This window comes from Seriola aureovittata, chromosome 9 (genome assembly GCF_021018895.1).
Source record: "Seriola aureovittata isolate HTS-2021-v1 ecotype China chromosome 9, ASM2101889v1, whole genome shotgun sequence".
In the NCBI taxonomy this organism is placed as follows: Eukaryota; Metazoa; Chordata; class Actinopteri; order Carangiformes; family Carangidae; genus Seriola; species Seriola aureovittata.
The window spans coordinates 20,426,676-20,442,791 of NC_079372.1; the positions used below are offsets into that span (position 1 = coordinate 20,426,676).

General features: G+C 39.9%; 1 protein-coding gene across 3 annotated transcripts in view; it reads right to left on the bottom strand.

Annotated features, from left to right (window-relative positions):
- cfap74 (cilia and flagella associated protein 74) overlaps positions 1-12,904 on the bottom strand; it is a 52,113-nt gene extending 39,209 nt beyond the window's left edge. The window contains exons 1-14 of one of the 3 annotated variants that reach the window (XM_056385818.1): positions 12,803-12,904; positions 12,225-12,321; positions 12,010-12,073; positions 11,571-11,723; positions 10,557-10,655; positions 10,367-10,471; positions 9,841-10,014; positions 9,364-9,474; positions 8,200-8,302; positions 6,461-6,618; positions 6,071-6,284; positions 5,818-5,970; positions 3,880-4,035; positions 3,582-3,700 (exon numbers count right to left, since the gene is read on the bottom strand). In XM_056385818.1, the coding sequence (XP_056241793.1) occupies positions 3,582-3,700; positions 3,880-4,035; positions 5,818-5,970; positions 6,071-6,284; positions 6,461-6,618; positions 8,200-8,302; positions 9,364-9,474; positions 9,841-10,014; positions 10,367-10,471; positions 10,557-10,655; positions 11,571-11,723; positions 12,010-12,073; positions 12,225-12,285 (1,670 nt within the window). In that variant the 5' untranslated portion in view covers positions 12,286-12,321; positions 12,803-12,904. The other 2 variants (XM_056385817.1, XM_056385819.1) reach the window with 2 other exon arrangements.
- Between the last annotated feature and the right edge of the window lie 3,212 nt (positions 12,905-16,116).

Here is a 16,116-nt window from a genome sequence, read left to right on the forward strand (position 1 = left end):
CAGAGAAGATGAATAAAACAAGCTGAGTTAAGTGCAGCATGGATTTCTGATGTCAGACACTAAAATAAATTTCATGCAAATGAGAATATGACAAGGCCTTTACAACTATCTTTATCTGGCTGGTTTCAACAGGACACAACCATAACACTGGTATACATATGACTGTCAAGGTTCTGTTTCACAGCCGCAAAGTCCTTCAGACAAATCAAAATGCTGATACACCACTTTACCTCGAACAAGGGTCGAACAAGATATAATTTGACCTCCAGCTAAAATTCAATGGAGGTTTGTATAGGAGGCAAACAGACTGCAAATCTGACAGTATGCACTTCTGAATACAACAAGTGCAGGAAGCTCTACTTGCTCAGATCAGGACAGACAGGATGCAAAATGAAACACTGAATCTTCTCCTGGCATGATTTGGACCAAATTAAACAAAGTGTAGGTGTGATTGCACCTCGGATTTTTTGGAGAGTACCACCCTTTCTACTATAGTCTCAGGTTTTATCTGCAGATCATGGAGGGGTGTCTTCCTCTCAGACAGTCACTTCCAATACATGCACAGAAGTGACACTAATTGCAAAAACACAGCTTCCACACAATGGCTTTTCACTGAGCCTGGCAAGCCTGGGCTGTTGTGGTTTTTTGTCCCAGTGGTGAATAGATACAGCAGAGCCCATTCTGGCACAAATGCACCTACACGAGGGGAGGTGGGCGGGGGGGGATGGGAAGCCATATTTAGAAATTCAGGGGGCGTGTAGGGAACTATGGGCTGGTGTGAAAAAGCCCAGTGTGTTTCTGGTTCACGTTTCTCTCTCCTGCTGTGTTTGATGTTTAGCTGGGTGAGCCACGGAGGCTTTGGAGTTGTCACGACTGATGTCAATATTGTCGGTTTTTAATGTGTGAATAACCAGCAGGTTTTACACACAGCAGACACTGAATAGTGAGAGGAGGTACGTGTGAACGGTACGGTGGCAGAGACAGGTGAATTTACCAACATGTGTAGATACAATTCAGCTTTTAAATTTCACGTTTCCTCACCGCAGATTATATTATTCCTATACTAGTTTGCCAATGATGCTGTTGCAGCTACAGTGGTTGGATACGAAATACACAGTAAATTCACAAGATTCACAAAAACACAACAAAGCTAAACCAAGACAGTCTGATGGACCCGGTGTACTGGGAGAAGTGAAGCTGGTCTGACAGCTGCCCACCGCAGTTGTAAACGCTTACAGGATAATGGCACATTGAAATTCCCGTCATATCCAAAGACTCTTGTGTCAGTTGCTTTAATGATATCACCATAAGATGACCTGACTGAGAGTGAGGGGAAGAGTACCACACGCAGGAAACAACAGACATGTCTGCTGGCGTGGTGCAGTACATTCACTTCTTGTTTTACTTTTGAGATGAAACCACTCTGAATGTTTATCTGACATGCTGAAACAAAGCGTGAGAGTAGCACAAGCAGAGAAGGTCAGTAAACCAGCTCAGTGATGTCAGTTAAAACAATATCTGTCTACAGTTTGCTGACATTAGCTGACATTAGCCGCTATTAGTCCTGATCCAGGACTTTCCTTCAACGTTACACAATCAGATCTCCCTGAACCTGGATATTTGAGTCACTCAGTGCTCATACATTTTATTTTTATTGTTGGATAACTGACTTAGGGTCAGCACACAGGACACAGAAATGAGAACCGGCAGGTGTAATGAAAATAAAATCAAATTACTAAGACTACAAAACACTTTTCCCATTAAAGTCAATACAAATCATATAAAATCAAAGGTGTTATAGGATGTTTTTTTTGGAGTGCTGCTCAGCTGCAGAGAACTCGGTGCTGCCACTGGTGGCTGGAAGCTGTACTACAACAATAATACTCATTTTGTCTTCTTTGCATACTCTGGCCACCGGTCCAGTTGAGCATTATTAAGAAATCCTGCACCATCTTTTATTTTAATGGAAATAAACTTTCCTTATCTTCATATTGTGTGTTTTTATTAGTTTGCCTGATGTCTGATGACATCTTTTTTTCTTACGACTGCCTTCCATCTGGTGTGTTCAGATTTTCATCATTCTTCCCATCACAAATTTCATGAGCTACAAAGTTACAAAAATGTCCATAAAAAACCCAACAGCATGACCGTGCTGAACAGAGTAATGGTGTGTTTTAAAGCTGATTAATTTGTAAAAAACAGAAATAAATAAATATCCTATTCTGCCATTTATGACAGTGAATAATGAATACAGTGACAAACAGTTGCAGCGGGAAACCAAATAAGCTTTGTCATGATGGAAGAAATTATTTAGATTTTTTATATCTAGTACTAATTAATTTAAGGTTGAAAGTAAACAACAGGCAGCACCTGTTATGTTTCAGGAGTACCTACAAATAAAATCTGTATAATCATGATAAATCTGAGGAGTGACTGACTGTTCTGTGTCTCAGTGACATGACGGGGAGATACAAGAGAGTGAGTGGGTATAATGTACAATATACAGTATGTGTGCATTCAGCCGTTTGGTAAGAAAGCACGTGTTGGCTACATGTGAGTTCAGAATTGAGGACTAGAAGGTGATATGTTCAGACAAGTGGTCCAGCACGAAGGCTCGAGAACAGCATCGCTGGTTTCTAACTGACCCTGCTGTAGCCTGGGAGATTCTTCACTCAGTCAGGCAGAAAGAGGAGAGATGAAGAAACCACATCAAGTCACGGGGGAGCTGATGGGAAAGTGATACACAGCGAGTGACCTGGAGAACAATGCATCTCTGCTCGGCCTGTAGGCTGCTGGCAGGCTGAGAGAGAGAGAGAGAGAGAGAGAGAGAGAGAGAGAGAGAGAGAGAGAGAGAGGAGATAGCAGAGACGCAGACTGACTCACGGAGCTGAGTCTCATAAGAGGAGCTGTGAGCGTGGTGATCTAAGCTGGCGTCCATATGTGGGAGGACAAGCTCTGCTTTCACGTCCACTCCATCCTCTTTTAAAATGACAAGAAGTGGTTGTATTAAATTCCTAAGTGGTGGTACACGAGCAGATGTTTCCATGTGATAATTGAAGCAGTTCAACCAGCAGTGGGTTCATCGGAGCTTTAATGTGTGTTACTGTAAACATGTCTGGCTTTAGTTTTGTCACGTTGTAGAACAATGTCCTTGAACTCAAATTTTTAATACCTAGACTCGATCATCAAAATACCACAAAACCCACGAGAAAACCCACAAAGGATCGCCACTGAACAACTGTGTAATGTCGTATCTTCATTTTACTCTTTTTATCTATTTTCATTTAGAAGATTTTACCGGACCTTTCAACCTCCTATTGCGGTCTTCATCAACGGATGGATTTTCCTTTTTTTGTGTGTGTGTGTGTGTTCGTCTAAATATTTCATTTCCAAGGTCAAGAATAAACGTTTATGCTCAATATCACACAGCTGCAGAACGTGGAGTGCATGTTGTATTTGCCACTGTGCATATGTTTGCCTGGATTTCAGGCCCCTTTGCATTATACCGAGGCAGCTACTCTCATCTGTTATTTGGCAGACTGCTCACAGACTCTGACACGATGTGAATGTAAAAATCTTACCTGATGAAGATAAAATCCTTCAGCTGAGCGGAGATCCCCAGAAACTTGCAGTGGTTCGTGGTGTAGCTGATGTTAGTCAGGACGATTTTCTTCTTATACACTTTCCCCACGTCAAAGTCCTAAAAACAGAGGATTCAAAATATTTCAAATCATTCTGTTGCTTTTAAAATCCATCAACAAAAATTGAAAAATCAGAACTCTACTGTTAATTAAAGTTACATAGCTTTAAATGGGAAACATGCACATTACAGAATTCCTGTGATAGAGTCAGAAGTGATGTTTTGTGGTGGTGTGGCACCTTGAAGAGGACGGCCTCTGGTTTACTGATGAAGGGAGACGCTCTCGACTCTTTTCCATGACCTTTTTTAGCGGGTGTGATGAGCTTCCCGCTGAACACTGCAGGTTCTTCCGGCTTCACTTTTGTCGGCACCAATGAAGTCTCGTCATTCGGGAGCTTCTGGCGCCACACGGAGAAGCAACGGCAACAATCAGTTTATAATGAAACTGTAGAATTTGAACATCCAGAACATAAACTCAAAATCAACAGCCATAAAAAAAATGCCTCTTTATATCAAACCGCAGTGAAGATGCTAATTAAAAGTATTTTGATAGCGCAGCGGGGAACTTTATGTCATTAAGTGTAAAAAAATGAAAAATAATTTCATATAATAAACTGAAGAAGTAAAAGAGAGTGTGAACTGTGTTTAGAGGTTATAAAAATGTTATATTTTTCTACATGTCAGACTGTTTTTAAGGGTCCTGTTTTACTTTTTTGGTTTTGTCATTTTATCTCTGCTCTGTTTTTTTCTGTATTGTAAAACATTTAAAGTCAATGAATCATCTTATTAGCTTTGTTACATTGCTGTGCTCATCTATTGCAGTAGTCATTAGTGCGTTGAGAAGAAGCCTTTCATGAGAGCATCAGTCTGATCTGTATGGTCAGAGGAGAGATCACTTCTACTTGACTTGTCACACCGGCTCGGAGCTCTGAGCTGTATCGCCGCGCTCGCTCTGAGGCCTCAAAGCCACCAGCACAATGAGAAGAGATGCCTGTCGTCCCACATTTCAAGTGTGAAGGCGGCTGGATGAGACAGAGAGTCAACTCACCTCCATGACAGTGAGCCACAGACACTCATGGAGCAGCCTTTGAGCAAGGCACCATAACCCTAGATTCAAGAAAAAGTCAGAACCGGTGGAGTCAGTGGTCCAACTCTGATGTCATCGATATGATGGAGTTTGACTGATTATGTGTTTACAATTCTGTATTAGAAAGTTAGTGCTAGTTGTCTACAGGCGCTCAGTGTGTTGTACGCCAATGTGTTAGCATGACTCAGGACACAGATTCTGATAAAACATTTTGATGAACACTCATTTGAGTAATCACTAATAGTACTGCAACTAACAATTATTTTCATTATTGACTGTTTCTTGATTCTTTTTCAACTAATCAATGAATCGTTTACTCGATAAAATGTCAGAAACATGTGCAACTGTGCTTTGAGACTTGATTGATTTGGCACTATATAACTAAAAGTTGACTTGTCTGATCAACAGTCCAAAAGAGATGGAAAACAGCGAAGCTCCCATCTATAAACAGAACAAACCCGTGGATCGCTCAGGTCATCCTGACTCCCTCAGCGCCTTATCGTCGGCCTGGCAAGGTTTTAGACAGACCTGTGCTACCTCCACCTGCAAGCAATGAGCTTCACCATGAGCATGTGGGAGCTCCATGATACAACCCCTCCAGATCCCACACCCCCTACATGCACGATCCCCCACCAAGTAGTAAAAGTCTCCAGTGGGGGAACGATAACATGATCCCTCACCTGCTTCCCATCTGCAATCTCTGACAGTTGTGTTTATTGGAACACACTAACAAGCTGGAGGTGCAGCTCCCGGGAACTGAAACTGTGTTTTATCCACGTCCCCAGCCATGAGACCTCACCCCCCCAGTTTTCAACCAACCTGTTTAAATCAGTGAACAGTTGGATCAGTTTTGTTGTTTACATCAAAAACTGCTACACAGCTAATTCAAATCAAGCAAAGAACGGCTTTCAGTTATGTTATTTATAAATCATGCTTTAGGTGGGAAATTCATCTGCTCAAGAATATGCAATAAGAACATCCGTAGAAAAACGATATGCCTGCTCTGAATGAGACATGATTTATGACTGTTTAATTTTAACAGCTTGCAGGGATTTGCTTGTGGTTGGCGGTGGCTGTTATTGTAGTGCACCTTGTAGTTCTGGTCCCACAGCCCTGAGAACTCAGGCTCAGCCAGGCTGTCAGCCAGGCTCTGGTGGTCCACTTCCTGCTGCGTGGTTTCCTCGAGGTCCACACCGTCAGAGGAAGCGGACGATGAGCTGCTTACGTCACTGAACTCTCGTAACTGCCGGAGAAATGCACAAACACATCGAGTCATAATCGTTCAGGATCTCTTTATACTGTCACTTCACACATGGCATCTCAGATGTTAATAAACAGCTCACGATTGTGGCTCTCTCCTCTCTGGATGGTGGGGGGCTGGGATCCAGGTAGTACAGGAGCTTCTCTCTCGCCTTCCCCAGAGACGAGAACTTGTCAGTGGTTGAGAGTTTAGGCAGCTTTGCCTGGTGCGTCTTTCTGCTCTTCGCCAGCTGTTCCTCCTGAAGGATTTTTGCCACAATCGCCACCTTGTTTGACTTCTGCCTCTCTTCGAATTCCCTGAGAAGGGCAAATCAACAGCACTGCATTATGCTGAAATGGGGTCATATATTCCTCAGCGCACAGCAAGAGAAAACACCCACACACTGCTGCATGGAGTGGGAGTGGAGGACATGCATGTGGGAGAGAAAGAGGAGAGGAAAGGAAAGGAGGGAAGAGGAGAGGAGAGGACGCACTCTTGTTTTCGTTTTATCTTCTCTAGATGTTTCTGTTGGTGCATATGCTTGATGCTGTTGATGCCTTGGGCCTGCAGGGACTCTCTCAGCTGTCTCTGGTGCTGTTCTTTCTTCTGGGCATTTGCTCTGGCTCTGCTTAGTTGGACTTGTAAGCTCTCCTGAAGGAACAACGGCAGATTAATGACGCTACATTTGACCTCATGCAACCTTATGCATTAAATTGATCATCGGAATTATAAGAAATTGATGTAACAAAATATTTTTTTTCCTAAAATATTAAATGTACCTGTTGAATGTTCAGTTCTTGAATACAGGAATAAGCATGACGATGATTACACTGCAAGATCATAATGACGGGCACATAGTACTGTTGACAACAGCATACACAGTCCAGAGGTGAATTTACCTCATTCAAACATCAATGAAAATGAGGTCTCTGCTTCATGTCATAGCGAGGAGGAGAATTTGAAGTGGTTGGAATCAGTAAATCCAGATCCTGATGGCATGATTTGTAAAAATGTACTGCAAGCAAACGCTGTAAATGTAAGTTTATATGATGTTTAATGAAGTTTATTAAATGTTTTACCATCGTTTAAAAGCAAAATTGCAATTTCTGTGAAATAAAGTAATTTGCAGTGTAAGGATCACACGACCACAGACATTACTGCAACTTTAACTAGTCATGCTACTACTTCCAATTTTCCATTTTCTACATCTGCCAAATATAAACTCTATTTATTTATTCACTTATTTTGTTGTAATTACATTGTAAATTGTATTATATTCTATTTAATCTGTTCTTTTATTATTATTTTTCTTATGTTTTTTTTTTGTTTGCTAATGTTATTCTAGTTTTTTTAATCTAATTTATTGTATCTCATTGTTGATTTGTCCTTTTCTTTTTGGCTCATCAGTCACCTGTGACGCACTTTGAACTGCACTAACCTGTATGAGAAGTGCTATACAAATAAAGTTTGTTTGATTGATTGATTGATTGATTGATTGATTGATTAGAAACACTGGTATTCATATGGTATAAACTACAGAGCCTGGCGGGTGTCAGGGAGAAATTTGGGTTCACTCACTCACTCACTCACTCACTCACTCACTCACTCACTCACTCTATGCAGTCTAATGTTAATTCAGTGGAAATTTGAACAATTTCATCTAAATGAAATTTTCGGTTTAGATCTAATTTTGTCAGTTCCGTGATGTGAAAGAGTTTGAGAACCACTGAATTAGAACACACACATACAGTAATATCTTAGACAGTATCTGTACTGACAGTATGTCACCACTCATAATGCATATTACTGATTCTGTCCAGCTGAGATTAAAAAGATTTTTTCATAACTTCTAAGGCAGTAAGTTAAACTATACTGTACTGTTTGAAATTGACTGTGTCACATTTCCACCAGATTTAACGACAACGATTACATTCACTTCTATACATGAATTTAAATATACATTTATATTTGCCTCATGCACTCATAATGTGCTTACATTGCTTTTATGATGTCTGAGCACAAATTGTATCATGATGTCTTTAAAGCTTTTTGAGTATATGATGCATCACTGATTATGGTTTATATATAAAAGGCTATTCATGTATGCACTTAGAAATGGTCTTATATTGTACTATTCATATAGCAGCTATAGATAATGTTCATAATATACAGAGCTAAAACAACAACATCACACACTCTGCAGCATTAGTATGTGTGGCTGCTGTTTCTTACTTGTGCAGCTGCTATGTTAGATTTCAGTGACTCAACAGCTTGCCTCCTCTTTTCCAGTAACTCCCTGTTCTGTTGGTCCTTCTCAGCCTGTTGCTGATGCATCCTGAATGAAACGGGGACAACCACAAACACTGTGAATGGTCCAATACAGTGTGAGAGAAAAACACATGTGCTGTTACTGTTTGGAATCAAAGGAGCTGAATAAGACAGATTAATTATAATAACTCGAGATGCTTCGCCCTCTATGAGCAGAAACCTCAGCAAGAAAATATTCTCTTGTCACACTGGTAATGTATAAGTTTAGGTTTCGGATTGTAAGTGCTGATGAGGAACTTGGGAGAAAGAAAGGTGAAGAAACACGTTCCCCGGAGCTCCCTGAATTCTGTTGACAGTGGATAATTGTGAGACAAATTTATGGCTCTGAAACAGATTTCTTATCACCGTTCTATATTAACACATAAAGGCATTTATAAAAAAAAAATCTGTACCTGTCATTCTATTTAAATGAACAGGCAAATCTGAGAATAACAACATAGATTTTTGCATAAACTGACAAAATTTTTTGGCAAACAAAATTCATGCAGAACGGAAGTTATCAGAAAGTGGAGGAGCTGAACAAAAGAATATAACACACAAAAAGACAGAAATGAACAATCTTGGAAGTTAAAATATGCAGACATGTCATCCTGCGGTTGGCTGGTGGTTTTGGCTGTTACTGGATAATGGCTTCTTTCACTTCTTGGAGCACAAAAAAAAAATCTTAATCAAAAATAGTGTCCTATTATATAAATAGACAACTGCTCGTTGGAAAGTTGTCATGATTTAAGTGGGATACTCCACTCAGTGCATTGGTTGTTGAAAAAGACATGTGCTACAAGGGGGCAGGTTAACACAAAGTTGACTTTTAAAATAAACAACATGTGTAAGGTATGTACAGTGTTTGTATGGTTTCTATACAGTTAGTGATTTTTGGGAAGTATCATGACTAACTGCGACTGTGCATCAATTCAAGCTCTTTCAAATATTTTGTCAGCTCCGCTTAAAACGTTTTGCCAATATGAGCGAATTATCAATAGCATGTGTCAACTTCCCAACAAGTCCTCTGAGACTCTTCATATTCTTGTCCTACTCTGAGCCCTGTTTATTGGCTTAAAAGCTGATTACCTTTTAATGGTCTCTTTCAAGTACTTGGCAGCTATCTTGCAGTTCGCCTGGTGCTCGCCAGTTCTCTTCTGACAGTCACTCTCCTCTTTCTTCATCACAGCTGCTTGTTTGCTACCAGAACACAAATCACAGACACTTATACCGTTATTACTCTTTACATGGCCGTTCATTCAGTTCATATAGGTGATTCTCCACACAGACTATAGAGACTTTTCATAAAAAGAATCATTAAAAAGGACTAGAGAATAATTTCACAGGACCAAAAAAATACTTTCATGGAGAACTGATAGCTTGAACATAGATTATATTTTATTTTTCCCACTTGCATGCACAAATGAATAACTAATAATCGTTCACTCTCTGCATTATGAGTGGTATTTCACATAAATTAGATGTGTGCTTAGTTCAATTCTCAATTTTCTATGTATCAAAGAGCAGCAGAAAAACGAAAATGAAGAAGATGGTCGTTGTCCCTACTCTCTGAGACGCTGCATCTTGAGCTGTAGGTTCTGGCCGGCTTGCCTCTCCTGCCGCAGCCTCGTGTCTGCCTTCTGGGCCTTAATGACCTTGAAGACCCGCTCCTCCTCCTGCACCTCCTGCCGGAGTGAGGAGTACCTGCCAAGCTCCACCTCCACCTCACTCAGCTCCAGTCTGAGGAGCAAGGACATAGATGAGATGGATGTAGACAGAACAAGGAGCTAATGATGCTGACTGATGGTGTACATGATGCACTTGAACAGTCACTCAGAAGAGGTAAGGAGTTACGACTCTATACGGTTTTGAAGCCCAATAATTATTTAATTTTTTTGAATAATAAAAACAGATAAGTCGACCATATCAGTTGGTCAAAGAGGCAAACATTTGATCCCTGGATGATGTTGAAAAAGCCTATGAAACATTTGAAGCCATACAGTAATTTCCCTTTAAGAGGTAGTTCCTTAAAGCAGGATGAGAGAAGAATGCCTGTCAGAAAAAGACTTCACAATCAAACCATGTTCCTCACTCCAGCTGCTTCAGCTCGGTGTTGATGTGGCCTTCCAGCTCCTCTTCACTCTGCAGCTTTTGACACAGATGCTTATGCTGGGCTCGTAGACGAAACACTGCCACGCTGCAGAATAAAATAAACAAAGAGTGTGAGGCAGGAACTTCTCATATATGAATATAAAGTAGAGACCAGTCAGTTTTGAACTCACCTGTTGTCCACTGCTTTCTGTCGCTCTATCTCTTTCTCCAAGTGATCCCTCTGCTGCACCAAACTTGGAATATTCTGACGACAGAGTTTCAGTTCGTCTCTGAAAAAGAAAAGAAAAAACAACAAATCAGCGCTGACATAGAGAAAAGCTCAAGATCAAAGTCAGTCAGAAGAAATAGTTTCAAGGCTGTTAAAGTGCAACGTGTTCTGAGGCTACAGGCTAATGGATTTCCTCATGGCCACTGCAACAAAAGGATGGTAATTCTGTCAGCTAAGGCAATCTAATGAAGATATTGAAAAGCTGAGAGTGTACGCAAACACACCTCGACAGCTTTGAATTGCCCAGTGTTCTGTTTGCAGTCTAATGGTGTGCAACACAACAATCTGTGACTGGAGGGGAAGGGGGGCAGTCATAAAGAGAAAATCATAGCACATGCTACAATAAAAACTGCAGATTGGTTAAAAGCCAGGTGTGCTTAGGTTCCATTAAACTCATGTTTGATCAGAGCGCAGCACAGCTCCACACTGACCTTTGATGCCTTGTGCTAAAAGGAAACTGACAGCCATTTTTGCTGGGTGCTGCATCACAGTTCATCGGCTGCTTAATGGCTCGCAGTGCAGACAAATAAAAAGAGGGAAGAAAAGTGGGGAGAGAGGACATTATGGGAAATGTTCTCTCTTCAGCTGAAATGATTTCCTGCAAATTGCTGAATCAATTGGTACAGAAATGATTGGTTCTGTATGAGGAGAGCAAGAGGGGAAAGACCTGGGAAAGTGGAATAACACTGAAAGAAAGAAACTAACAGAAACTGGAAAGATTGTCAGAAAATTGTGTTGGTTTTTTTTTTTTTTGGCCATGCAACAACCTGTGAAATAAAAGACACTTGTGTTTTTTTTATATTCCTACTACAAAATAAATGCTAAGTTTACAATTACGTGCACAGACTTCAGTTAAGTCTATCTAGGTTAAGGAGCTACTGTGGCTCTAGAACTGCGTTGTTTGCCAGGTCCAGACCTGGCTTTCAGCACGTCATGCTCCTTCTGTCGGTGAAAGCAGTCCAGCTGGTCCAGGTTTCGTCTCAGCTTGAACATCCGTGCTGTCGCGGCATTACTCCTCTTCTTACCATAATCGCCCACAACCACAAGGTCACCATCACCATCGTCCTCTCTTGGGACAGATGCACAATGATATTTACGAGAGGTTGCATATTTAATGCAAAGTCTGACTATGCATTTTGTACATACACAAAATTATACCACAATTATACCTGGAGATGTTTAGTGGTTTTTTTTTACAAACATAAAAAGTACTAAATTGAGCTTTACAATTTTACTGAGAATCACAATGAATCAGAATTACTTCATGTTCTGCAGTAGATGATGAGAAGGAGATAACATGATGAGTACATTAACATTTATATTTTTGTGATTCAAAGAAAAGTTAAAATACCTACTCAGACAATTCTTCTAACCACTCCAAATCAGGAGGAAGAGCAGGTTCCTGGTCTGAACTTTCATCTGAAATATAAAGCTATATGTTATATTATCCCAGTCTCGTAAAACTTAGGTAAAAGAAAGAAGCAGTTATGTGTTTATGCGTGTAAATGTATTTGAATTACAGAGAAGGTATCTCAGTGACTACAAGCATCAAACAGGAGCTGTCACTCACCCAGGTGGCCACAGCTGTCTGAAGCCACATCAGATGGACTTTCCCTGTCTTCTTCGTCCATTTCACCTTATTATGAATGAGGCAGAACCAGACAAACCTAACGAGAATAACGAAAAGTGGGCTGAATGGATTACCAAACATCTTCAGTGATTTGGAAATATTACGTGGCATTGCTCGTTGAATAGCTGGAAGCCACTTTAACGCCACAGATATGTAATTCATCCACAGTCGCTTTCCTCTTGGTTCATGACGCTTATCACAAACTGCAGCAGCCGTCTCGTTTAAAAAGTAAAATTTCCATCTTAAAAATGTTTCTTGGTAAATTTAATGTTTGCCGATTCCAAGTTGGCTCTCTTAGTGAATTGGATAAGACGTTAAGTCATAAATTGGGGTGTATAAGTAAGTAAGTGTCAGTCAGACAACGTTCAATAAGCAGATTTCTAAAGGGAATTTGGCGTCCCGTTGAAGTTAGCTACTCAACGCGCGCTAGCTAAACTTGGAGAGCTAAACAACTAATGCTAAGTTAACGTTGTATGATATTTCAAATTAAAAACGTTTTCAGTTACGAACGCTACTACCTTGCGTAGAGAGCCTTTCCTTCTCTTGGCAAAAATATCTTCTCAAAACTACTTTTTTTCTTACGGCAAATTTAATCCGCCATGTTTGTTAATGTTTCCAAGGAGACAGGACGCAAGGGGCGCGGCCCTGACGTCCCTTCAGTCGCCGCCTAGCCAAGAAACAGGTTTGGATGCGGCTGCACAGATTCCTGATTAATAACAAAATAAAACAGGTTTCCTTTAAATTATTATGACTCACTGCTCTTATTACGTCCAGAGTTTGTAATAATTTTCCCCAAAGTACTGAAGGTGACAATACATTTTTTAAAGTTTTAGTTTTTTATGCATAATTTCACATCCATAAGAGTAAATTTTCAAATAATAACTCAACCATTCTTTCCTGCGTTGATTCTAGAAATCTATTGAAATGTTTGCTTACATTATAGTATTTCCATTTAACATTATAACTTAAATTTACCCCCTGGCAATTTATTTTTATACTTTTTTCATTTTTATTTTTCATTTTCAATTTTCCTTTGGTTGTTAAACTGTATATTTATTTATACACCTGCTAATTCTGATGAACTGTTTACCCATTTACTATGTTTATACTTGCTCATATGTATAATGTTCCTATACATTTTCAAAAAAAAATAAACAAACAAAAACATTCAGCTGAAAGCAGCAGAGGCAAAACAGGAAACCTAATTGTAATGACAAAGTAATCTGACACGATATGGTCCATAGGTTCTGCCAAAATTACCCAGTAAGAGGTTAAAAGAGAGAAGAAACCAGTAAAATCCCTCTGTGTTAAAGAGGGAATCACTGGTGTATAGCCTTATGTGCTGTTGTAGCATACTAATAAGTGTAGCGCTGATTAAAAGGCTTCAATAAAATCTAATATCGAAAAACATAGACGTTTAGTTTTCTTCTTTTACACAATAACAGTGTGACTGTTCCAACTGTTGTTTCCTTTTTGCACGATGATTCTATAATTTCCTTCACTATCACTGGTTTGTTTCTTTGGACTGATATCAGTCAAGCCACACGCAGCAGAAAATACCTCAGCTGGTTCAGAAAGCGTGATAGCCTGAATCTGTGTGTTATGCAGATTCTTTTGTCGAGCATGAGAGAGTGTGCAGCCCTATCTGATTTACACTGGGAAAAGACAATTTTCTAGTTGGTCAGTATTGCACTGGCACAATGGATTTGGAAAGCTGCTCTCTTTTATTTGACATAATAAATCTTTCTTTCAATTTATTATAATGTTGAAGAGGAATTCAGAGGAGGGAGGAGAGAAGGGTGCGTTCTGCTGTATAACAGTGAAATCTTGTGATACAGGAATATTTCCTGTCACCATGGGAGACTGAATAAATAAACAGAGTGAGCGTGCATGTGTGTGCACACGCAAGTGTATGTGTGCGAATGTGTGTGATGTAGAATAGCAGGCAGGTTTTGTTGCAGAGATAAAGGCAGAGCAAAGTAACTGTGAGTGGAAACAGAGAATCCAGCTGATATGAAGAAAAGATCAACAGGAGGCAAACAGAGAGAGAGAGAGAGAGAGAGAGAGAGAGAGAATACACGAAGATGAGACGAATAAACAGAATAAGAAATATAGTTTGTGTTTGAGTGACTCAGTCCTGTACAGTGCATTGCAGCATGTGGCCTACTGTAGCCTGGCATCTTCATATCAAAAGAACTTACAGTGTAAATCCAAGTGGAGGGTCCAGTGGGAGGGAGAGACAGTGGTTTGACTCTGCTCCCTAGGGTGAGGCACCAGAAACCAGGGCATGTGCACTGCTGCAACTCTGCACTGATCTACTCTCCGCACAGCACATAAAAGAGGTTACTTATAATGAGGAGGAAAATCATAAATAGATAAAAATCATACAGATTTTGGCAGAATGGAGGATATATTTCCTGTTATAACTTATATATCCTATATTTATCCAATCAGACTGAGTGGAGATTAAAACGCTTACTGAGATAATACCTCCGGGACCCGCATAATACTTATATAATATAAAAATATCCCTTAGAAAATCCCATAGAATAAATTCCTCTGATACAGTGAGATGTGTTTCTACCTATGCCTTGCTGTTTTGTTTCTTCCAGATAATCTTTTTTGTCCGAGCTCCTAATGTCTGGAGAACATATTGAACTTTCATGGACTGAACCATAATTCAATTACAATCGTAAACATTTTGTCGAAACTGGGTCACAGTCAGTCAGCTGACAGGTCGGACTCATCCCATCCCAAACTGCAGGTGCATCACTAGGGTTTGATATGTAAAGACAGAATAATCAATTGAAATCATAATAAAGCCAAATGCAGATAAACAGAAGCAGCATTAGCAGATTTAACATTATGCAGATGTACATTATGTGCGGGGGCAGCAGACTGGCAGTTAGTTTCTTGCATACGATTTCCTCAACAACTTTTTCACTCAGTTAGTTTTCCTATATTCTGTATGGTAACTTTGTTCAGTGGCATAAATGAGGCCGTCCGGCTTTTGGGTTTGAGTCTTGATGAAACATTTAACAGAAGTTTGAAAGACGTCATTTAAATCATTTAAGTTGCATCATGGGAACTGTAGCATTCAGTATTTGCGGCGCTTCAGCCATTGATCGATGATGATTCTTTCTCAAGTCTTTGTCACCAGTTTTATAAAAGCGTAATTCTTAATGGAAAACCACTTTATCCGTTTACTGCGTATATAATATAATATTCAAAATTTAGCATCTGTTAATTGTTATTATACTGTAAGTGGTTTTTAAATACTCCTACAATACATGGATTTATAGTGTGTAGCGCTAAATACAGATTTCATATGGTTTACGTTCCACTGGTATCTCCACTGTGGTTCCTGTGTGTGGTGCTCAATGATGACAACACTCAGTAGCTGCTTTGCTTAATGGGATTATTTTTCATCTGGTATCACCGTGTATTTTTCTGCATTTTACTGCCGTTATTTGATGGTTGAAAGTGGAGAGATGACAGGAAGGAGAGCTGTAAACTGACACGTCTCTGATTGGACACAATGTTCTGCTCCTTCCTCTCTTACAGGCCACCAGGGCACCTCCATCGTACTCCTGAATGAGACTTTTGTGTCAGGTGTGGTCTTATTATACTTTATCATATTTGATCTCATCTGCACTGGACTCCTGTAGGAGACTGAATCTTTTAAAACGAGGATCTTTGGTCTCTGATATGAAAGTGTTTGATAACCTCTGTACCACAGCAATGGGCCCCTGATGTTGGAAACAGGCTGATCTACATGTGCATTAGAACTGAATTATATTATATATTAGTCTGGAGAGGAGATGTGGAGCTA